We start from the raw sequence: 25286 nt of genomic DNA, 5'->3' as shown, positions 1-25286 counted from the left end.
TGTCTTGAAAGGAGGATATAAGATGAACATCAACAAAAGCAAAACAAGGATAATGGAATGTAGTCTAATTAAGTCGGGTGATGCTGAGGGAATTAGATTAGGAAATGAGGCACTTAAAGTAGTAAAAGAGTTTTGCTATTTGGGGAGCAAAATAACTGATGATGGTCGAAGTAGAGAGGATATAAAATGTAGGCTGGCAATGGCAAGGAAAGCGTTTCTGAAGAAGAGAAATTTGTTAACATCGAGTATAGATTTAAGTGTCAGGAAGTCATTTCTGAAAGTATTCGTATGGAGTGTAGCCATGTATGGAAGTGAAACATGGACGGTAAATAGTTTGGACAAGAAGAGAATAGAAGCTTTCGAAATGTGGTGCTACAGAAGAATGCTAAAGATTAGATGGGTAGATCACATAACTAATGAGGAAGTATTGAATAGGATTGGGGAGAAGAGAAGTTTGTGGCACAACTTGACCAGAAGAAGGGATCGGTTGGTAGGACATGTTCTGAGGCATCAAGGGATCACCAATTTAGTATTGGAGGGCAGCGTAGAGGGTAAAAATCGTAGAGGGAGACCAAGAGATGAATACACTAAGCAAATTCAGAAGGATGTAGGTTGCAGTAGGTACTGGGAGATGAAAAAGCTTGCACAGGATAGAGTAGCATGGAGAGCTGCATCAAACCAGTCTCAGGACTGAAGACCACAACAACAAACAACAACTACAATACAAGAAGGAAAAACGACGTTCACTACTCCATGTTAAACTTGGTTTTAGTACTAAAAGGGGAGAACAATGCTAAAAGATAAACCTTTTGATCACTTACCCATTGGTATAAATTGTCCGACAGACAGAAATGTAAAATTTGAAAACAAACAAAAATTTTCTCCTGGACAGCTCCTATACCATAGCAGAACTTTTGTTATCGTAATGTGTAAAAGGTGTTTGGTACATGTTTAATAATAATGACCATAATAATAATAAAACTTATAAATATTCAGCATGTAGCCATATTTACAAATAAATTTGTGATGTGAATGTAAAATCATTCGCTCCACATCATTACGATTTATTGTGCAAATGATCCAATGAACAAGAACCTAACAAATTATTAACTAACTAACCAACCGTCTTTGTAAGAGCTGATTTTGGGCCCAGTACTATATTTAAGCTTTTTAATTTTCTTTGAGAAGAAAATATTGGTAACTGCTAAGGAAAAGCAGTGGTTGAAATAGAAATAAGGAAGATTAATTTTTAATATCTTGTCAACAACGATCACATTAGAGGATCACAGCCTCGTATCAGTGAAGATTGGAGTAGAATATCGATTGTGCCCTTTTGGAAGAACCATCCAGGCTTTTGTCTTACCTGATTTATGGAAATGGTAGAAAATGTAAATCTGGGTGGTCGGAAGAGGATTTGAATCGTGATCCACCCACGTCCAACGTGCTAATCATTGAGCACTCCCGAACACTGTGGCTGAGAAGGGGTGAACCAGTATAGTACCCTATCACGCTATTATTCAATATGTACAATGAGCAAGCAGTGAAGAGAACCAAAGAAAAATTTGGAGATGGGATTAAAGTTCAGGGAGAAGAAATAAAAACTTCAATGTTTGCCTATGACATTGTAATTCTGTCAGAGACAGCAAAGGACTTGGAAGAGAAGTTGAACAGAATGGACAGTGTGTTGAAAGGAGGATATAAGATGAATATCAACAAAAGAAAAACTAGGTTAATGGAAAGTGGTCGAATTAAATCAGGCGATGTTCGGGAAATCAGATTAGGAAATGACACACTAAAAGTAGTAGATGAGATTTGCTATTAAGGCAGCAAAATAAACTAATGATAGTCGAAGAAGAGAAGATATAAAATGGAGACTGGTAATGACCAAGAAGTCTTTTTGAAGAAGAGAAATTTGTTAACATGAATCACAAACTGAAGTGTTAGGAAGTCCTTTCTTAATGCATTTGTCAGGAGTATATCCTTGTACGGGAGTGAAACGTGGACGATAAGCTTCTCAGACAAAAAGAGAATAAAAGCTTTTGAAATGCGGTGCAACAGGAGAATGCAGATCGCGTATGTAATGAAGAGGTATTGAGCAGAATTGCCGTGAAAAAAAAAATTGCGACACAACTTGACAAAGAGAAGGGATCGGTTCTTATGATGCATTCTGCCACATCAAATAATCACAAATTTAGTACTGGAGGGAAGTATGGAGGTTGAAAATTATAGAGGGAGCCCAAGAAATGAATGCAATAGCAGATTCAAGAGGATTAGGTTGCAGCACTTATTCGGAAATGGAGAGGTTTGCGGACGACAGAGTAACGTGGAGAGCCGCATCAAAAAAGTCTTCAGACTGAAGAACGATCAAAAACAGTGAAACTGCTGTCAAAATAGCGTAATTTTTAGGAAATATCTGCAGAATGTTCTAGAACTAATACCAGATATTATTCTTATACCAAGCTTCTATGCACTGAAAATTTCATCGCTGCAAAAGCAGTTTCCCATAAAGTAATGGTATAAGGCATTAATGTATGATAACATGCAGAATAAACTAGCAGTAAATATACGTATTGTAAATGTAACTGAACTAAGATTCTCCATCCAATCTAGGCTCTGAGTCTTCTAATTAAAATTGTAAATTATGTGCAGTCCATAAAAGTTAACATTTTCTGTTTATTGTATTTAGTCTTGTAGGTATCGTCAACTATTTGTCTTCTTTAGAGCCAGCAGCTTAATATATACCTCATAACAAGATGATTATTAAAATAGATGCACCAAATAACTGCTTATAATAATTAATCTGTATTCACGACAGACTGTTTCAGCGTTATCGCCATTTGCAAGTACGTCTAGATTGATGTGACGTCCGTATTATGTAGTTGGTGGACTGTCTTACAATTGCCACTGTTTTCATATGATGATAAATGATGTCAATATTTTGAAACTAAAATGTTAATTACGATGTGACAGTAGTCTGACAATTCCACTCTTACGACGCTATATGTTTACCAATCGGAAGAGTGGAACTGTTAAACTACTGTTACATCGTAATTAATATTTTATTTTCAACATATTGACATCATTTACCATCTTATGAAAACAGTGGCAGTTATAAGACAGTCAATTAACTACGTAATATGGACGTCACTCGGTCTAGACGTACTTCAAAATGGCGATAAAGCCGAAACAGTCTGTCGTGAATACAGATTACATATTATAAGCAGCTATTTGATGCACCTACCGTAATAAAAGGCTTGTAGGTTTCTATGGAAGCACTATGCCTACGGATGGGGCAATAAAAGACCTACAAACAAACATTGCCTGACAAAAAGGTGAAGTATCCAGAAGACATGGTCGGCTGTCAGCGTAACTTTGTACACCTGCACACTTTTGGTGCGTATGTAAATGATTAGATATACAATCCTCTGTGACACGTAGAACAGAGACCAGAGTGCATTAGCGTTGTTCGAGTTAAGCGTTGTTACCAGGTCTAAGGCGTGAAGAACGTCAGATGTTTGGCGGTCACAGTAAAGGACCAGAGAAGTCGAGTACCCGTATGAGACAGCGTTATCAGCGCCAGACTTGGAATCAAGAGAAAGAAGCAGCTTCTATTCAGATTTACAAAATAAACTGAGAATTTTAATTTCAGTGTGTCCCAATTTATCGACAGAACTTGAATTTACCTAACATTAGGAGTCATGGTAGCTAGCAGTGAAAGATATGGCCTCCTGTTGGAAACCGGCGAGCTTTTCATGATCTTTCTCTAGATCAAAAATAACAACAACAAAAAAATACCTGAAGTGGACGTTGTCGCAAAGCAGGCTAATGAGTATATATCTGATTTGTGTTGAACCCGATGTCCATATGAAAAATACTGATATGGTCAACGTTTTTGCGAATACTAAGGCTACGAAAGAAAATATTCTGAGAATATGTTTGTTACTTTAAAACTGAATGACTATTTATATATGTGTTAGTATTGTACGTAAGAGGGATTTGAAACAAAGAAATGGAGCTAGATCATAAATAACAGAGAAACAAATTGCTATAGCTGTTATAACATACCAACAAAGAAGTTAAAAGCCACAACGTATCTTGATTACCGTACAGTGATATACAGAGGAGTGTCTAAAAACAGACGAGCGAGATACGGGTTGCCAGTCCTAACAAATATGAAACGGAAAAGAAAAATTATAGAATATTCCTTCATCAACGAAAGATTTGTTAGATGTAAATTCAAAACTGACAGAACATGTTTTAGGCATTATAGGTGTATATGCACCTGAAGCTGGGAAGAAATCAGAAAGAAAACTGTTCTCTGACGAACTGCAAAGGGTGCTAAATAAAGTAAATAGTAGATATCAGGTTCTCATCTGCGGATACCTTAATGCTACAGTCGGTAACATACCCACCTCAGGAGCTGTGGGTATATTCGGTGAACAACACATCCATGAAAATGGTGAAGAACTTAGACAGTTTGCAACTTTCAACCAACTTAAGATCACTAACGCGTTTCTTAGGAGAAACGCGATACATAAGTTTACGTGGAGTGCGTAATCGCAAATGATAGGATATGTAATCAGGTTCAAGATGAACACATACGCTGAAAAAGCGATATCTGATTTGATTACTCTTCAGTTGTCACAACAGTTACAATGATAGCTAAGTGGAAGAAACTTAGGCCAAGACGAGAAACAAAGGTTGAGGATGTCTTTAAGCTGTACCATCCGGAACAAGGAAGTATTAGGAAATTTTTTCAAAGCCTTCTGCAGAAATATCTGCTAGTCATTCCAGCTGTTCAGGATATAGAGAAAGAATGGCAAAATATTTAAGAATGCTTGAGCGTCATATGAGACATTGGGGAAAAAGAAGAAATTAAGGAAATGGAAAGGAAATAACTAGGCTAGCACACCAAGCACCATGGGACCATTTCATAACTAAAGGAGAACAAGATATACACGGGAGGTAAACTTTTGCCTGTAAACCAATGAATGATACTGCAGAACTAAATACAATTAGCGAAGATCAATGGAAATTATTTTATAAAAATTGTGCCAAATAGATCTAGAATTGGAGGAGGAGGGTATCAGATTACGTAATAGTATGGTAAATTCAATAAGAATACAAGAACTGCAAGTAGTTCTAAAAGTATGAAAAAACAGGAAAGCAATTGGATCGGATGGTATAAATATGGAACTTTTAAAACACGATGGTCCCTTCTGTGATTTTAGATCATTACATTTATTTAATGAATGCTGACACTGATGTAAAACCTCGGACTCTTGAAAAATATCAGAAATTATATTAATTGCTTAAAAAGGTCAGAGACACAATTCTAAAACTTATAGAGTACTTTGTCTTTTATACTCAGCCTATGAAATATTTGCAAAAATAATCAATTATCATTTAAGAATCATAACAGAGACTCTCCTATCAGAAGAACGATGTGAATTCCGGTAAGGCCGTTTATGCAGTGATAACATGTTTACCATAAAAAGAATTTTAGAGAAACAATGACAATTCGATTTAGAAACACATATGGCTTTTATTGTCTTCGAAAAAGCTTTTGACATTGTGAACAGACATAAGCTAAAGGAGATGACGATTAAAAATGGGTATCCTAGACATATTATTGAAACTATAAAAAGCTTATACATGGACACAAAAATAACATAAGTTGGTAGTAAAAAACTGAAGAAATCACTATCAATAAGGCGGTCTGAGAAGGCTTAGCCTGTCATCGACCTTATTCAATGTATCTATAAATGACATTAAAAATTGGAGTCCAGGAGAAAAACGAGGTATACAGATTAATAGAAATAAATCTGTTAATATCCTTACAATATCTTTACGTACGCAGGTGATGTTACCGTTTTCGAAGAAAGTGAAGATGAGCTACCCAAAAGCAGTCTACAAAATATCAATTAGCGATAAGAGATTACGATCTTCGAACATCAACAAAGAAAACTAAAATCATGGCTCATCACAGGAAACGCACCATGTGTTCAAAAATAATAACAGAAAATTCACGACTTGAGCAGGTTTCCTGCTGTAGGCAAATTTTTTAGGGTGCCATGTAAGCTAGACATGGTCAAGAACATAAAAAATAAGATTAAAAAATGTCAATCAATATGCATAATAATAAATAAAACAACCAGAATAAAAAAAGAGAGAAACAAAATTAAAATTTTATAAAACCATGGCTACACGTGATTTGCTATATGGAAGTCTGTCACGGATCTCTAAAAACGCGATGAAAGCAAACTACAAGCGGCAGAAATGAGATTTCTTAGGAAAATGGAAGGTGTTACGAGGGAAGACTGCATAAGAAATGAAGTAATTAGGAACCACATAGATTTTTATAATATTAATGAAAAGACTCAACAAAACAAAACATTATAGAAACATCACCTACAAAGAATAAATGCAGAGAATCCCGCCTCTGGCCATGCTGTACCAACAAAGAGGAAGAAGGGACATAGGAAAGCCTAAGCATTGAAGTGCAGAAGATGAAGAAGAAGAAGAAGAAGAAGAACTGTATGCGTAATAACTCAAGATTCAACAAAACCTGTTTCTGTGTAAAGACTAAAATAAAATTGATATACCATGAAATGTTTGAGTGCTAGGGACGGATTATCTAATCAGTCTAGCTTCAACATCAGCTGGGGGCATCAATGTATTGCTCGCAACCCTGTGACGAGTAGGCTACAGCCGTCTGTACATGAGGTTGTGTCGCAGGGGGAACAGACAGTAGGACATATCGTGGAGAAATTCTCGCACTGTGCATTTAAAGGATGTCGCAAGACTTGCAGGAAATCACACATAGCCGGCCGGAGTGGCCGTGCGGTTCTAGGCGCTACAATCTGGAACTGGGCGACGGCTACGGTCGCAGGTTCGAATCCTGCCTCGGGTATGGATGTGTGTGATGTCCTTAGGTTAGTTAGGTTTAATTAGTTCTAAGTTCTAGGCGACTGATGACCTCAGAAGTTAAGTCGCATAGTGCTCAGAGCCATTAAATCACACATACTGCTGCCGCGTGTTGGTCAGATTTAAACATTGATCTGTAAAAATATTATGTACATATGTGAGATTGTTGTGTAATGACATACAACAATAACAATAATAATAGGACAATGTTATATATGAATGGATACCTCTGCGGCTATATGTACTGAAATAATTCCCTCAGGCTTGCAGCCGCATCAAGTGGTTTAAAATCCACGAGCTTTCGACAAAGCTGCCACCGGTGCCCAGTCCAGCACCGTACAAGCTAACGTTTTGGCCACAAGACCGCCGCGCCCACTTCAACCTTCCGGTGGCCGAATCCGAAACTGTGCTTAGCTGTAGACCACAGTATTTATTTAGGCTCTATTCAGAAATTTTGTTCTCGATCGCTTCTTTTATGGCAGACGTTTTATCGAATGCAATTCGGTGTGCCATTTTCAGAGCATGCTTTGCTATTGCCGATTTTTCTGGATATTGTAAGTGCGAACAACTCTTATTTTCTATATGGCGCTGTTCAGTCGTGCGCACAGTCGGTCTAATACAAAACTGTCCACATCCATACGGTATCCCGTGTATTCCCGGCATTCTGAGACCTCATGTGTTGTCGATACTGAGCCACAGAACGCCAAAAACACAAGCTTCTTCCTGTCCTCCTCAGCGGCCTTCTGCTTGCGAGTTTTCGGTGAGATAGATTGCGATTCTTTTTATTGTCGTTGTTGTTTTTGTACCCGTTTTCTTTGAAGTCTTTCCGTACGTTGCTCAGGTTTGCAGCGTCTGAAACAGCTCCAGCTCGATGTACCAAGGTCATCAGAACAGAATGTTTTTGTGCTGGGTCGTGGTAGCTGGTAGCGTGCAGATACCGGTCTGTGAGGGTGAGTTTTCTATAAACTTTCTGACTGAGGCACCATTTTGCTTTTCGGCGGACAAGGACATCAAGGAATGGCAAGACACCGTCCGTCTCTACATCCGTCGTGAACTTGATGTGGTCATGGATATTGTTGATGTGGTCCAAGAACTCTTTCGGTTTTTCAAGTCCATGAGGCTGGAGGAGTTCTTGGACCACATAAGATATATGCAAGACCCGTCACGTTCACTACGGAGGTAGAGATAGGGTACCTCAACCACAGTGTTTACAGGAAAACCACCCACACGAACCGGTGTCTGCATGCAACCAGCCACCGCCACACAGTATAGAAACATTCTGTTCTGAGGACATTCATACAACGAGCGGGAGCGTTTCAGACGCTGTAAACCTGTCGTAGGAACTGAGCCACGTACGGAAATTTCCACCGAAGACACGCAAGCAGAAGAAGCTTGCGTTTTTGTCGTTGTGTGGCTCAGTAACAGGAAAGAATAGCCTACACAAAATCGATTCAGTCTTCAGGCCAGCAGCGTAAATCTGACAACACATGAGGCCTCAGAACGTCAGGAATACACAGTATACCGTGCAAGTGTGAACAGTTTTATGTTAGATCAACAGTGCACACTACTGAACAATGCCGTATAGAACATGAGAGGTGTTTCTGCTTACAGTATCCCAAAAAAGTCTATAGTAGCAGAACGGACATTGAATATCATTCGAAACATCTGTTATTAAAACGACAAATGGTTTCTGGGCTAGCATTAGGAAAGAAGCCAACGAGATTAAGCACAGCGTACTCCCATCGTAAGGTTGGAGCGGGTACAGCGGTCGCGCGAGCGAATCATTACCTAGTATGCCACTGGACTGGGCACCAGTGACGTCAGCAGGCGGCAGCGCGGCTATATAAAGATAACAATAGCAACCACGTGACAGTCACCACTTGACAAAGGACGAGCAATACTCAGTCGAAAGCTTGTGGATTTAAAACCACTTGGCGCGGCTGGAAGCTGGAGAGAATTTTATTTACCTCGTGACACCAGAAACCGTACTGTACTCCGGACAGGAACATGGAGAGCAGCGAGATGATGATGCCCAGCATGTCCAGCGTGAGGAAGAGCTCGTGGCAGCGCTGTGACGCGCACACGAACACGTGGTACAGCGTCGACAGCGCCATCGTTATCTGCAACACGGGCACACATTCTCTCAGTTAAATGTCAGATGCAGTTCGTATTAACACACGTGATACGACACGTTGCCATAATAGTTGAGCTACGCTTGTCAGTGCGACACTCGTGTTCCTACTAGCATGAATTAATTATTTGTTGATTGACTGATTTATTTATTTTTCAGTCATCAGTCTTCTGACTGGTTTGATGCACCACCCTATGATTTCGTCTTTTGTACCAATATTTTAATCTTAGAGTAGCTCTTATAACCTACATCCTCAATTATTTGCTGTATGCATTCCAATATCTGTCTTTCTCTACAGTTTTTAGCCTCACAGATGATACAATATGAACTATGATACACGATGCAACTCGCCTTACAATAAGAAGCAAGACAGCATGAATCATGTTTCTGTTTCAGCTTCAATAAGAGCTCATCTGAAGAGGACGATATTGTGCTTTATCAGTATTTTAAAGGTCAAAAGCCTGAAAAATAAAGGAAGTCCTGGCTGCACCAGTACAATGTTTTAAATGTCTAACATCGTTCAGCTATGACATTTATAGCATTGTACTGGTGTATACCGGCCCGCAGGTTAGCTGAGGGCACTAAAGCGCTGCTTCCTGGACTCAGGTAGGTGCGCCAGCCAAGGATCGAATCCACCCGGCGGATTAACGACGAGGGCCGGTGTGCCGACCAGCCTGGATGTGGTTTTTAGGTGGTTTTCCACATCCCCCTAGGTGAATACTGGGCATCCGTCCATCCTTTGACACTAACATTTCCAAATCCATAGTAACAGGGCCAACCCACTGTTGAAAGTGTGACGAAGGCCCCAGGAAATGATGATGATGTACTGGTGCATCCAGGTGTTCAGCTGTGGGTTTTCGAGAGTTCTCCCAACATGAATAGAAATTCCATGAATTCTACAGAATGACCACAGACAGATTCCCCTTTTAGGAGCAACTAGCGTCAGCTACTCGTACTCCAATAAAGCAAGACACAAATTTTCGAGCTGCGGCTTCTCCTGCTGAGATGCTAGTCTTTACACTGAAGTTAGTTGGTGATAGTGTTTGAGTGAGGATAAAAATGCCGCTAAGAAATGTTTATTTCTAGTAAGACCACCTAGTATGGCACTTCATTCAGTATGTATATATACACACTGAATTTACCCAGTAACATCACCTCGTATGGTACTTTATTCAGTATGTATACACTGAGCAGCCATAATATTATGACAGCCTACCTAACAGCCGATATGTCCACCACTGGCACGGACAGCAGCGGTGACGCATCATTGCATGGAAACAATGCGCCCTTGGTAGGTCGCTGGAGGGAGTTGGCACCACGTTTTACACACACAAGTCACGTAATTACCGCAAATTAGCGACGAGCTGTTGCGCTACGTTCAATAACATCCCAGATGTGTTCGATCGGGTTCAGATTTGGCGAGTTGGGAGACCAGAACATCAATTGGAACTCACCGCTGTGTTCCTCGAACCACTCCATCACAATCCTGGCCTTGTGATATGACGCAATATCTTGCTGAAAAATTCCACTGCCATTGGGAGACATGATTATCATGAAAGGTGTACGTGGTCTGCAACCTGTGGACGATATTCCTTGGCTGTAGTGCCATCTTGCTCCAGCTCTACTGGACCCATGGATGCCTACATGAATGTTCCCCAGACCATTATGGAGCCGCCACCAGCTTGTCTCCGTCCCGCAGTACAGACGTCAAGGAGCTGACAGATTCACGCCCTCCCATCAGCATGATGAAGAAGGTATCGGGATTCATTAGGCCGTACAAGACTCTGGCACTGCGCGAACCTCCAGTGCCGCTGGTCACGTGCCCATTTCAGTCGTAGTTGCCGATGTCGTGGTGTTAACATTAGCACATGCTTGAGTAGTCGGCTGCGGAGGCCCATCGTTAGGAGCATTTGGCGCACTGTGTGTTCAGACACACTTGTACTCTGCCCATCATTAAATTCTGATGTTAGTTCCAGCGCAGTTCGCCACCTGTTCTGTTTTACCTGTCCGCCCAGCCTACAATGTCTGATATCTGTTATGAGAAGTAGCCGCCCAATTCCACAACGTCTGGAAGTGGTTTCACCTTGCTTTCTCTATGTGTTGAAGACACTCACCTCAGCACTTCTTCGGGCCATCATAATCTGCCTTTGGTCAAACTTAGATGGCGCGCCTTCCCCATTTTACACATGAACAGAATGCTCAGTGATATTACATGCACCATACGTGTGTCTGACTAGGAGTCATTCCTTGCCAGGTGATGCTGCTATGGCCTAAACGAGTTTATATCGATACCAGGTCGGTGGTCATAATGTTCTAGCTGATCAGTGGATATACAGGTACACACAAAATATAAACAGAGTGTCTCTCGTGTGGGTTGTTAGGCGCATTTTGTCTGGTGTTTCGGCAAATATTAATAATAGTTACAAATTAATAAAGCTAGGATAGTATTTCTACAATTGTTTAATATCATAAAGCAATCCATGATTCATCTTGAGGAGTATTCAGAAGAAACATTGCTGGATCTTAAGAGATATCAGACACCATCAATGTGTTTGAATAAATGGGTGAAGCTAATGATGATAAAGAAAATCCCGACGTGTCTTTTTCTGCTTCGTCCACTTGCTTCTCTAGAAGTAACAGAAATTTAGTTATCAGATGCATTCTACGGTTGCTTCAAAGTATCCTGAAATCAGAAAGCATAGACTGAAAAAACATCCAGTCAGCATCATCAGCTGATGAGTCCCTCTGTCCTGCCGTTTCAGAAAGTTTTCCATTTCCAGCTTCGACTTGAATGGGCAGCTTATGAAAAAGAGAAAGACGAGGTAGCTCCCGACACTGCATAGCAGGCCATAGTAGCCAACAACCTCATCGCGGACAAACTTCAATAAATCTCAAGTATTTTCTCGAGAACGAAAAGAGACATGGCTCTCCTTCCATAGTCAAAAATAATTTCGACAAGTTAGCTATATTACGTGTCCAGAAATGAAAGCCAGAAAATGCACCAAACGTAAACTGGCCTGTGACTACCTTTTCACTGCTAATTTTCAAAATATGTGCTGTGTTTGACTTCAGAGTATCACAATAACTATAAGCAATAACTAAAAGAAATCAAGTTCATTATCATTTTGTGTTCTCAGACTATAAGATGCCATAAAATCAATTTTATTTACTGAGAAGTTTCCTCAAAATCGAAAGAGAATGACTGCTTAGTGGAGAACGTGCATGAATCCCACCCCAGCGGCTTTTAATTGTTTTATGCGAAAAGTGGAAGTTTTACTGAGAAACTAAGTATAGTAACCGATGTAACACTGCTTCATCTACACAAAACAATTTTTTTAAGCACACAGGATGACATGACTCTAGCGTCTCTGCACGCTGACTGACAAATGAGATCTTATTCCAACTTGACGCTACCTGTCTCAATCGATCAGGCTACCGGAAAAATGACATCAAATGGTTGTAGCATCAGCAATTTCTGTTAAAAAAATTCATTCGCCGTATTTTTTTTATCACGCTTCGTGCATCCATTCTCTTTAAATCATGTAAAATGTATGGAGAAAGGCGCAGTTGATTCTATCGTAGCAGTTGTTTCTCTTTCTCTTACAGATGGGGCTTGCTAAGAATAGCCACTGATTTGTCTCTGTGTTGGCTGTGATTAATCTAATGCTATATTTTACAGAACTGTACTAATAACCCTCCGTGAGAGACAAAGCAGTTCCAAATTTTTCTCTAAAAAACAGCGATATAATTTTCGTATGTGCGTTATATAGAATATAAATTTCCTTTGACTGGTTGAAGTGCAGATATTTTGTTTCCTCCGTTTCATTAATTGAGCAAACAGCTGTTTTGAAACACTGTTCCGCTACCTTGTAGTAGTTCAATATATCTCCCGTTAATACAAATAATACGGAATATAAAACTTACGCCAATATTTGAGTACAACTGTTAAAAATACATTTTTCAAACAGGCAGTCTTACATTCATATAGAGTATACTATGAAATTATCCAGAAAACAAAACAATATCATTATTCAGCAGAATGAAAGTATCCTAATTGATCATTCATATCTAGTGTTTTTAATACATTTGTTAAAAGTCCTAGAGAAAACAGTGTCACGCACTTCAGAAATAATACCTAGGCAAATCTCAAAAAAATTAATATTACTGTAAGGCATGACCACCGACAACTCTGACCTTACCAGCTCTTTATAAATTAATAGTTCATATGTTTTGTTGATATTTACGGAAGGTTTCCTCACGCAACTGATTGAAATAAATATCACATGGAGAGAAATAAGTGTTTTCCAGATATCTTCTCATTCATGAATAATAGTTTAGTTTTCAGAATGATTTCTCAACTCACGGTGCTGTTTTCACAATTTTTTCACTATTTTTGTTTCAATGGTTGGTGTTATTCATAACCTGTCCAACATATTTGACTATGTAAACTGTGACACCCATAGGAAAATGAGGTTTGTGGAATTAAGGGTGCACCAAACGACTCGATCATTTAATATAAATAGTAAAATGTAGGCATGCTAAATAATATTACACATGTATAGAGAAAAGAGTTTTCCTGCTGGAAAGCACAGTTCTACAAAATGTGATATCGGATTCAGTATTGTTTTTCAAGTGTGAGAATTACCCATTTAGAGAAGACCATTTTGATTATAGCATGTTTGTGAAATAATATCAGATACCTTCTTCACCACGTTCTTTGGTTCTCTAAAGTGACTTGCAAGTACTGATAATGTGGAATGATTCAGATGGCTGAAAGTGTTAGATAACATATAACAGCACCGATTTTAGGTCAATGTCCTTCATTACAAAACATCATTGAAAAGATTATTGTTTGTCTGCCTGCCAGAGAAAACCAACCTGGGCACACACGATGACGCCGATGAAGACGACGAGCTGTGACGGGGGGATGATGTCCCGGTAGCCCACCAGCACGCGAGCGCCCAAACCTCCCAGCAGCATCCAGCCGAACACGTGGCTCCAGATGTTGATCGTCTCATTGGTCCACCAGAACGCGCTGTTAAACACACGCACCATCATCTCTCTTACCAACATTTAAAAATTACTTTGTAAGAACTCATTGTACCCCTATCTGCGTACGTTGTTCATTGCCATGCTATGGTAATAATACACCAGTGTGTAAACTTAAGGACGAAAGTAAATGTCGCATCATGTGTCAGTGCTAAGTAACAAAGCTCGATGGACTTGGATCATACATAGAAAGAACAGCTGTAGTATAGTACAGAAGATAAGTGAAATACGAGGGGCGTTTGAAAAGTCCGAGAGATGGCACCACCGGCACGTATCGAGGTCATGTTTAATTAGTAGCATCTTTGGAAGGGATGCACACCAAGTTTCATCCATATTGGTCTATTTCTCTGTGTTTGGCATTCGTATGAATCAAGGAAGTCGTGTGATTGTCAAAAAACGGACGAAAAAAATTTTCGTGTGGTGATTAAACATTACTTTATGAAAGGCAAAATGCCTCAGGAGACTAAAGAGAAGCATGATAAACACTACGGTGACTCTGAGCCTTCGATTAGAACAGTTTATAAGTGGTTTCAACATTTTCGGAGTGGCCATATGGGTACAAGTGATGCTGAACGTTCTGGACGCCCTGTGGAGGTTACAACTCCAGAAATCATTGATAAAATCCATGATATGGTGATGGATGACAGAAGAGTTAAGGTGCGTGAGATTGCTAGTGCTGTGGTCATCTCCAATGAACGGGTACATAACATTTTGCATAAACATTTGGACATGAGAAAGCTATCCGCAAGATGGGTTCCGCGATTGCTCACGCTTGACCAAAAACGGAATCGTGTGAAGTGTTGCAAGGATTATTTGCAGCCGTTCAGGAAGAATCCGCAGGACTTTAAGCGTCATTTCGTCAGTGTGGATGAAACATGGATACATTACTATACTCCTGAGGCGAAACAACAATCTAAACAATGGGTTACCAAGGGAGAATCTCCACCAAAAAGGCGAAGACCATTCCTTCGGCCGGAAAGGTTATGGTGACTGTCTTTTGGGATTGGCAAGCGATAATCCTCATCGACTACCTGGAAAATGGTAAAACTATTACAGGTGCATATTATTCACCGTTATTGGACCGTTTGAAAACCGAGCAGCAAGAAAAACGCCGGCGACTGGACCGCAAAAAAGTCCTTTTCCATCACGACAATGCACCAGCACACACCTCAGCAGTTGTGGTTGCAAAATTAATGGAAATAGGATTGCAACTCGTTTCACTTCTCCTACACCTGGCTCCCTGGACTACTATTCGTTCCCCAATTTGAGGAAATGGCGTGCGGGACAAAGATTTTATTCTAACGAGGAGGTGATTGCAGCAACTAAATGGCTGGCTCTGAGCACTATGCGACTTAACTTCTGAGGTCATCTGTCGCCTAGAACTTAGAGCTAATTAAACCTAACTAACCTAAGGACATCACAGACATCCATGCCCGAGGCAGGATTCGAACCTGCGACCGTACGGGTCGCTCGGTTCCAGACTGAAGCGCCTAGAACCGCACGGCCACTACGGCCGGCGATTGCAGCAACTAATAGCTATTATGCAGACTTGGACCTCACGGTTTTCACACTGACCTGATCCCAAAATATACACGGATTTTCTATGATTAGAATGCTTGCTCAATATAACTCACTTAAGACTATCATTTCAAAGTTACAATGGCATAGTACGCCACGCGAATTCGAGTTATTCGAAATAAAGCCATAGCACACACACAATATGTTCGAATTTCCGAAATCAATATTTACGTTCCTTGTGTAACATTTTCCGGTACTTTACAGTCTTTTGCCTCTCACCGTTCTTCAAAATTAAAACATTTTACAGAACTCAGTACATACACGTCTGACCGTCACGACAGCTAGACACTGAGTTTCTCAGATTGCCGACTGCACACTCGCTGGCCGTACTAAAGAACGCGAAATTGCTAGCTTCTGATTGGATACCATCCAAATGTAGCCAGTCAGCTTTGTAATTTGACGCACACTATCCGGAATTTCCCGTTTTGAAGCAGTCACTTCATGAAATTACTTTAGACGAGTCTATATAAATAAACACGTAAATGTTCGTCTGTTCATAACTGTAAATTTCCGGAAGTTCCTCACCGATTTCTTTGAAATTTTGACACAACGATGCATTCAAATACAAGCATGTTTTTATACACCTACTGGAACGCCATAAGATACATAAATAATACACACTGAAAAGCCAAAGAAACTGGTACACCTGCCTAGTATCGTGTAGGGGCCCCGCGAGCACGCAGAAGTGCCGCAATACCACGTGGCATGGACTCGATTAATGTCTGAAGTAGTGCTGGAGTGCATGAATCCTGCAGGACTGTCCATAAATCCGTAAGAGCACGGGGGGACGGAGATCTCTTCTGAACAGCATGTTGCAAGGCATCCCAGATATGCTCAATAATGTTCATGTCTGGGGAGTTTGGTGGCCAGCGGAAGTGTTTAAGCTCAGAAGAGTCTTCCTGGAGCCACTCTATAGCAATTCTGGACGTGTGGGGTGTGGCATTGTCCTGCTGGAATTGCCAAAGTCCATCGGAATGCACAATGGACATGAATGTATGCAGGTGATCAGACAGGATGCTTATGTACGTGTCACCTGTCAGAGTCGTATCTAGACGTAATAGGGGTTCCATATCAATCCAACTACACACGGCCCACACCATTGCAGAGCCTCCACCAGCTTGAACAGTCCCCTGCTGACATGCAGGGCCATGGATTCATGTGATTGTCTCCATACCCGTACACGTCCATCCGCTCGATAGAATTTGAAACGGGACTCATCCGACCAGGCAACATGTTTCCAGTCATAAACAGTCCAATGTCGGTGTCAACGGGCCCAGGCAAGGCATAAAGCTTTGCGTCGTGCAGTCATCAAGGATACATGAGTGGGCCTTCGGGTCCGAAAGCCCATATCGATGATGTTTCGTTGAATGGTTCGCACGCTGACACTTGTTGATGGCCCAACACTGAAATCTGCAGCAATTTGCGGAAGGAAATAAAAATGTAAATGACTTTTCAGTGTCTCAAATCTCCCATTGTTCTTCACCGATTGCTTCGAAATTTGACAGAACGTTGCATGCGATAAGAACGTGTTTTTACGTATCTATGTTTTAATATACAAATATAAATGTAATATATAAGTGTATGTAATATATAAAGGGGAAACGTTATCACCAAAAATCTAGAGAATTTCTTGTCCAATTTACTTCAGATTTTAAACGACACTCTAATTAACATTCGGACCGACATAAGCTATATACAATCGTGTTCAGATAAAAACATAACACCTTGTACGACTAGAGATAGGACGTCATATTCATAGGACATGTGCATAAGTATGTTCTGCAGAAATGACCAGCATTTTAGTCACCTCGATTCAGCATGTGTCTGCTGCTTAGTAGGCACAGGGTCCGCCATGGACCCTGATAACTGGTAGCATGCGTGATGCCGTATAAAGCGCGAATGACGTCCGTGGTACAGCCACGAACGGATACAGACGTTTCATACCACAAACGTATGGACAGAATTTAGCGACCTTCTTGATCACTGTAGCTAGAGCCCTAGCTCGGATGGTAAAGGGCGAAGGAAATCAGAGCATGTGACGGGTTCGAAGGACCTACGCCTGATTCGGCTGATGTAATTTGGGATATCACAGAGAACTACAAACTGGGCAGTGGAATGAAGATACGAGTCAGGTTAACTGATTCTTCCGTCCCTTCTTGGTAGGAAACGTAATTATAGAGGGGCTGAAAAAAGACATGGGAACAATGTGAGAAATACCTGCTTGAACCTAAATGCAAATTCTACTCAAGCCTGCTGTCTGCGCTGTCGTACTTGGCCACGAACGGCACCTTTGCAATGTCCTTGATACGTAGCGAGACTCGGTCGTGGTCAGAACAGTGTTCTGTGTAGTTGCGCGTGCATTGTGTCGGACCTAGCAAGGGGACCGTACGAACTTCCCCCCGACGATCTGATTCGTAATGGCAGGGACCCCAACATGCCTAAGCAGGAGGACGCAACTCTCAACCAACTTCGAGAAAATCGAGTTTGAAAATTTTAGCCATGTTTATACACTTTGTATGGTCGCTATTATGCAACGAGTCCGTTCCGAGCGAAAAAGCTACTAATTTGATGAGTGCTACGTCTCTGGATTGAATTTCGCTGCCAATACTACACTGAAGCGCCAAAGAAACTGGTATGGGCGTAAGTACTCAAATACAGAGATATGTAAACAGGCAGAATACGGCGCTGCGGTAGGCAACGCTTATATAAGGCAACAAGTCTCTGGCGCAGCCGGTAGATCGAGTATCAAGATTTAAGTTAGTTTGAACGTGGTGTTATAGTCGGCGCACGAGCGATGGGACACAGCATCTCCGAGGTAGCGATGAAGTGGGAATTTGCCCATGCAACCATTTCACAAGTGTACGGTGAATATCAGGAATCCGGTAAAACATCAACTCTCCGACATCTCTACGGCCGGAAAAAGATCTTGCAAGAACGGGACCAACGACGACTGAAGTGAATCGTTCAACGTTACAGAAGTGCAATCCTTCCGAAAAATGCTGTAGATTTCAGTGCTGGGCTATCAACAAGTGTCAGCGTGCGAACCATTCAACGAAACATCATCGATATGGGCTTTCGGAGCCGAAGGCCGACTCGTGTACCCTTGATGACTACACGACACAAAGATTTACGCCTCGCCTGGGTCCGTCGACACCGACATTGGGCTGTTGATGACTGGAAGCATGTTGCCTAGTCGGACGAGTCTCGTTTCAAATTCTGTCTATCAAATGGTTCAAATGGCTCTGAGAACTATGGGACTTAACTGCTGAGGTCATCAGTCCCCTAGAACTTAGAACTACTTAAGGACATCACACACATCCATGCCCGAGGCAGGATTCGAACCTGCGATCGTAGCGGTCTCGCGGTTCCAGACTGTAGCCCCTAGAACCGCTCGGCCACTCCGGCTGGCTTCTGTCTATCGGATGGACGTATACGGGTATGGCGACGACCTCATGAAGCCATGGACCCTGCATGTCAGCAGGAGGCTGTTCAAGTTGGTGAAGGCTCTGTAATGGTGTGAGGCGCGTGTGCAATGGGAATGATATGGGACCCCTGATAACTGTAGATACGACTCTGGCAGGTGACACGTACGTAAGCATCCTGTCTGATCACCTGCATACATTCATGTCCTTTGTGCATTCTGATGGACTTTGGCAATTCCGGCAGGACAATGCGACACCCCACACGTCCAGAATTGCTCAAGAGTGGCTCTAGGGAGACCCTTCTGAGTTTAAACCCTTCCGCTGACCACCAAACTCCCCAGGCATTTCCGCTGGCCACCAAACTCCCCAGGCATGAACATTATTGAGCATATCCGGGATGCCTTGCAACGTGCTTTTCAGAAGAGATCTCCGCCCCCTCGTACTCTTAAGGATTCATGGACGGCCCTGCAGGATAATGCACTTCTGCGTGCTCGCGGGAGCCCTACACGACATCAGACATATGTACCAGTTTCTTTGGCTCTTCAGTGTACTTTTTGTGACTGATCTGTACCGATATTCGGTGCTAGGCTTCGATATGCGGGGTACGCTGCGAAATTGTGTGACGGAAGAGAATCGTTTTTGAAGGTAAACCTAGTTTGTTTTTCAATAGACACACTGAATAAAAACCATTATACCTGCTGTATATCCCGATAGTTGTTGTTTTGCATGTTTCTACGATCCGTATCATTTTGAGTCGTGCAGTGTTGCGCAGATTTGTCGCAAATGTAGATACAGCATTATAAATAAAATGACTATACTCATTGATTGAAAGTTCTCGAGTACGCTTTTTAAATTTCTAGTATGAAGACCACAGCAACAACAACATCCTTAAGGAAAAAAACATTACTCCTTTTTTCATGTTAAAGATTAGATAAAAAAGTAAATGAATGATTTGATAGTGATACTTTTCACGGCCATAATAAACCTGTTGTTAGATTTAATGGGAATGAAGAATAAACTATCGGCAGCGGAATTCGTTCCAGAGACCTAGCGCATATGAAACTAAGCGCTTACCCCCTTGGCTGCGGATCCCATTAATACTAGCGCCCCTACGAAGCGTACAGCATAAGCGCGCCTATAATTTTTAAACTCGATATTCTCAAAAACGGTTGAAAGTTGCGTCTTTCTGTTTACGCACATTAAAGTCCTAGTCGCGCCCTGCACAATCTGTTAATACGAGTCGAATAGTTCAGGGGAAATTCGTACTGTCTCCTTGCACTTGAATTCGAAGGGGACAAATTGTTGGTTCTCGTACAGTGGTGGCTTTCCTAAGCAAGGTAGTCGGAAGCGTTTGGTGTTTAAAATAATTTATACCGTACAACAGGGTTTCAATTAATCTAAATGAGATGGCATGAATTACATCTCAAAGAAATAGCGGTTAGGCAAACAGGAGTCGAGCTATTTTGTTACATGTCTTCATGCAGTGCTACTTGCAAAGCACTAAAACAGCTGGAAATGAGGTTAGTTTGCGTGTTTTCGTAATGTACTTAAAGGATTGTGTCGCGATGTGCCGCTCAGTTTTTGTTACCTTTCGATGCAGGCGGCGGGCGAGAGTACGTCCCGGTAACCGGTACGTATGTAGGGGTTGAAGCGCATGTGCTCGGGCGCCTCCTCCACGGTGAGCAGCCGCGGCTTGTTCTCTGGCGAGTCCTCTGGCGCCAGTAGCTTGCTGGCGGGGTCCTCGCCAGCTGGGGATGCCGACACCGGCCGCAGCTGCTGCCGACAGCGCTGCAGTCGCTGCCGCTGGTAACAAGACACCTGCCTCTTTATTTTACATAGGCAGCGATGCTCTTGGCACAAACAAGGTACTTCTTTCCACTACTACAGGGTATATAAAATTACGTGACGGGAATGTAGAAGACAGTACAAAAGGCTGAACTAACAGAATGTTTCATTTCCTTTTCGGGAAGCCCACTAATACGAACAACACTGGTTGGAAACGAAATATTTTCTTAATGGTAAAGGGTGACCCACATGTAGTTTTGCTTGTGCATTTAAGATAAAATGCTTAAAATGTCCAATCACATGCAGTTTTGAGGCAATTTGAAAATTTCTGTGCTGTATTAAATTGAAAGGAGGATATAAGATGAACATCAACAAAAGCAAAACGAGGATAATGGCATGTAGTCGAATGAAGTCTGGTGACGCTGAGGGAATTAGATAAGGAAATGAGACACTTAAAGTAGTAAAGGAGTTTTGCTATTTGGGGAGCAAAATAACTGATGATGGTCGAAGTAGAGAGGATATCAAATGTAGACTGGCAATGGCAAGGAAAGCGTTTCTGTAGAAGAGAAATTTGTTAACATCGAGTATAGATTTAAGTGTCAGGAAGTCGTTTCTGAAAGTATTTGGGTGGAGTGTAGCCATGTATGGAAGTGAAACATGGACGATAAATAGTTTGGACAAGAAGAGAATAGAAGCTTTCGAAATGTGGTGCTACAGAAGAATGCTGAAGAGTAGATGGGTATATCACATAACTAATGAGGACGTATTGAATAGAATTGGAGAGAAGAGGAGTTTGTGGCACAACTTGACTAGAAGAAGGGATCGGTTGGTAGGATATGTTCTGAGGCATCAAGGGATCACCAATTTAGTATTGGAAGGCAGCGTGGAGGGTAAAAATCGTAGAGGGAGACCAAGAGATGAATACACAAAGCAGATTCAGAAGGTTGTTGGATGCAGTAGGTACTGGGAGATGAAGAGGCTTGCACAGGATAGAGTAGCATGGAGAGCTGCATCAAACCAGTCTCAGGACTGAAGACCACAGCAACAAAAACAACATCAAAATTGAAGCTATTTAAACATTATAATAATGCCAATATTATTTTCTGATGTTTGGCAATGCAATCTGCTATAAAAAGTGGTTTTACTTACCAGTCTATAACGCAGCTACCTTTAACTAGGGCTACTTGAGCCATGAGGATTAACCTGAGTCAAAAAAAGAGGCTATTTGTGGGATTTGAAGTATTCTGCATCGTACTCAGTCAACACTAACCGTGGTTCTTGTGCAAATGGGACAGTCGCGAAAAAGACAAGCACCGGTCTCAGAAAATGTGGGAAAGCAGAATGCCAGAAGTTGGAGGTAGAAAAGTGGTATTCGATTCTTTGGTGGACCTTTCTAAAATACTCCCGTCTCTATTTCACATAGAACTTGGCATTACGAAACAATTTATTGGGGCCCTACCACTTTCGAGTATATACCACGTAAGATCCCGCGGCTATCAGAAACTAAGCTGAAAACTGTTTTCGTCGGCCCTGACAGTCGAGAACTAATGAAAGAAGGGGCATTTGAAGACAAAATGAAAATAAATGAACGATCAGCTTTGATATCCTTTAAAGAAGTGGTCAACAAGTTTCTCGCAATTACAGAGCACCTCATTATGAGAACACAGCAAGAAAATGTTGGATAACTTCAAAGTTTTCGGTGCGTTGATGAGCTTGAGATGCACTTCATGGACTCCCACGTCAGCTGTTTCCCAGAAAATCTGGGTGGTAAGAGTGAGAAATAGGAAGGAAGATTCCACCAAGATACCAAAGAAATGGAGCGGAGGTACCCAGGGCCGATTGGATGTCAGGATGATAGCTGACTACTGTTGGATATTGTACAAGCAGTGCGCAATAGAAAACGTTCGAAACAGAGATTTGAGGCGAAAAAGAAGAGACAGTAAGATTTATGACACTGTATCAGTACTGAGTTGGTTAGTTAGGTAGTTACAAGTTCCACAGATCATCGTTTCTTTTATCGGAATGATGAGTAATGAGTCAGAACATAACACTTCGTTATACTTTTAGGAGTGCGATTATTCTGCAACTTTACTAATAAAGGTTTTTTTAAATATATGTGTTATGTAAGAATTTTATGAGTTTTCATCGTCGTTTTCTGACAAAAAAAAAACCTTTAGGTCCTAGAGAAAAACACTTAGCATTTCTGAACTTAGCATATCTAAACACATTAGGGCCACCTAAAATAATTAAGAAAAAACTGCAATACATAAATTGCAGACCTGCCTAGTGAGCTGTCTTTCCACTTGCAGAAAGAACAACATGACGTAGCAACATCAACAAATAGCTGAATTTTTATACATGTTGTGTGGAGTTTGTTGACGTTTGCGGCTGTTCTACGAACTTTGTAAAATAATTTTTCTGCTTCAGTCACTTTTTATCATTAGTTGGTATCACGACACGCTTTGTCGACATGCTGCCATCATCAAGCGCTTTACAGTTACATATATATTAATTTTTCAATATGAAATCTTGCGTTGCACCAGCACCCCATGCGCATTTATAGTAATAAATAACAATATTTTTTTCGTATTTTAATCCCGTTGTAAATTGCAGTAGACTTCGCAACGTTTTTAAGAAAACGACTTTTTGCATGCTGCACATGAATTTTTATTATATTTGTACTCCCAACGCATCTTCAATAAGTTTTCTGGAATATAAGTTAATTTTCCTCTTCACTTACTGCTTTTTGTATTTAAAACAGTTCACGGAAATATTTTACGATGAAATGAAAAGGTACTTGCAGGAAAACGTTTAATTTACTTTTAGACAGTGATTTGATTTTTACCTGTGGAAAAACCGGATGGAAATCTTCACTTTTTCTTGTTGTTGTTGTTGTGGTCTTCAGTCCTGAGACTGGTTTGATGCAGCTCTCCATGCTACTCTATCCTGTGCAAGCTTCTTCATCTCCCAGTACTTACTGCAACTTACATCCTTCTGAATCTGCTTAATGTATTCATCTCTTGGTCTCCCTATACGATTTTTACCTTCCACGCTGCCCTCCAATGCTAAATTTGTGATCCCTTGATGCCTCAGAACATGCCCTACCAATCGGTCCCTTCTTCTTGTCAAGTTGTGCCACAAACTCCTCTTCTCCCCTATTGAACATACCTCCTCATTAGTTACGTGATCTACCCATCTAATCTTCAGCATTCTTCTGTAGCACCACATTTCGAAAGTTTCTATTCTCTTCCTGTCCAAACTACTTATCGTCCATGTTTCACTTCCATACATGGCTACACTCCATACAAATACTTTCAGAAACGACTTCCTGACACTTAAATCAATACTCGGTGTTAACAAATTCCTCTTCTTCAGAAACGGTTTCCGTACCATTGCCAGTCTACATTTTATATCCTCTCTACTTCGACCATCATCAGTTACTTTGCTCCCCAAATAGCAAAACTTATTTATTACTTTAAGCATATCATTTCCTAATCTAATTCCCTCAGCATCACCCGACTTAATTCGACTACATTCCATGATCCTCGTTTTGCTGTTGTTGATGTTCATCTTATATCCTCCTTTCAAGACACTGTCCATTCCGTTCGGCTGTTCTTCCAAGTCCTTTGCTGTCTCTGACAGAATTACAATGTCATCGGCGAACATCAAAGTTTTTATTTCTTCTCCATGGATTTTAATACCTACTCCGAATTTTACTTTTGTTTCCTTTACTGCTTGCTCAATATACAGATTGAATAACATCGGGGAGAGGGTACAACCCGGTCTCACTCCCTTCTCAATCACTGCTTCCCTTTAATGCCCCTCGACTCTTATAACTGCCATCTGGTTTCCGTACAAATTGTAAATAGCCTTTCGCTCCCTATATTTTACCCCTGCCACCTTTTAGAATTTGAAAGAGAGTATTCCAGTCAACATTGTCAAGAGCTTTCTCTAAGTCTACAAATGCTAGAAACGTAAGTTTGCCTTTCCTTAATCTTTCTTCTAAGATAAGGCGTAAGGTCAGTATTGCCTCACGTGTTCCAATATATCTACGGGATCCAAACTGATCTTCCCCGAGGTCGACTTCTACCAGTTTTTCCATTCGTCTATAAAGAATTCGCGTTAGTATTTTGCAGCTGTGACTTGTTAAACTGATAGTTCGGTAATTTTCGCATCTGTCATTACCGGTTTTCTTTGGGATTAGAATTTTCTTGTAGTCACTGTAATTCCGTAGGATAACATTTTCGCTTGCACTTTCGGTGTCATTTGTTCTGTAAGTGATGCCGGCTTTCCTGTCTTTTGTTTTGACTCGTTCTCTTCCTGTTTGTATATGTGTTTATTTAAGGGTACGTGTGTGTGCTTGTGTGTACGTACGTATACACAGGTGGTATTCC

General features: G+C 41.1%; 1 protein-coding gene across 1 annotated transcript in view; it reads right to left on the bottom strand.

The window, feature by feature from the left end:
* LOC126459039 (progestin and adipoQ receptor family member 3-like) overlaps positions 1-25286 on the bottom strand; it is a 117082-nt gene that overhangs the window by 25335 nt on the left and 66461 nt on the right. Inside the window, exons 3-5 of the mRNA XM_050095834.1 lie at positions 20696-20910; positions 13937-14093; positions 8895-9047 (exon numbers count right to left, since the gene is read on the bottom strand). Of these exons, the coding sequence (XP_049951791.1) occupies positions 8895-9047; positions 13937-14093; positions 20696-20910 (525 nt within the window). The remainder of the gene's footprint in view (positions 1-8894; positions 9048-13936; positions 14094-20695; positions 20911-25286) is intronic.

Source organism: Schistocerca serialis, chromosome 1, assembly GCF_023864345.2.
Source record: "Schistocerca serialis cubense isolate TAMUIC-IGC-003099 chromosome 1, iqSchSeri2.2, whole genome shotgun sequence".
NCBI lineage: Eukaryota > Metazoa > Arthropoda > Insecta > Orthoptera > Acrididae > Schistocerca > Schistocerca serialis.
Note: the sequence above shows the minus strand (reverse complement) of the source record. Positions and strands in the feature narration are given on the sequence as shown.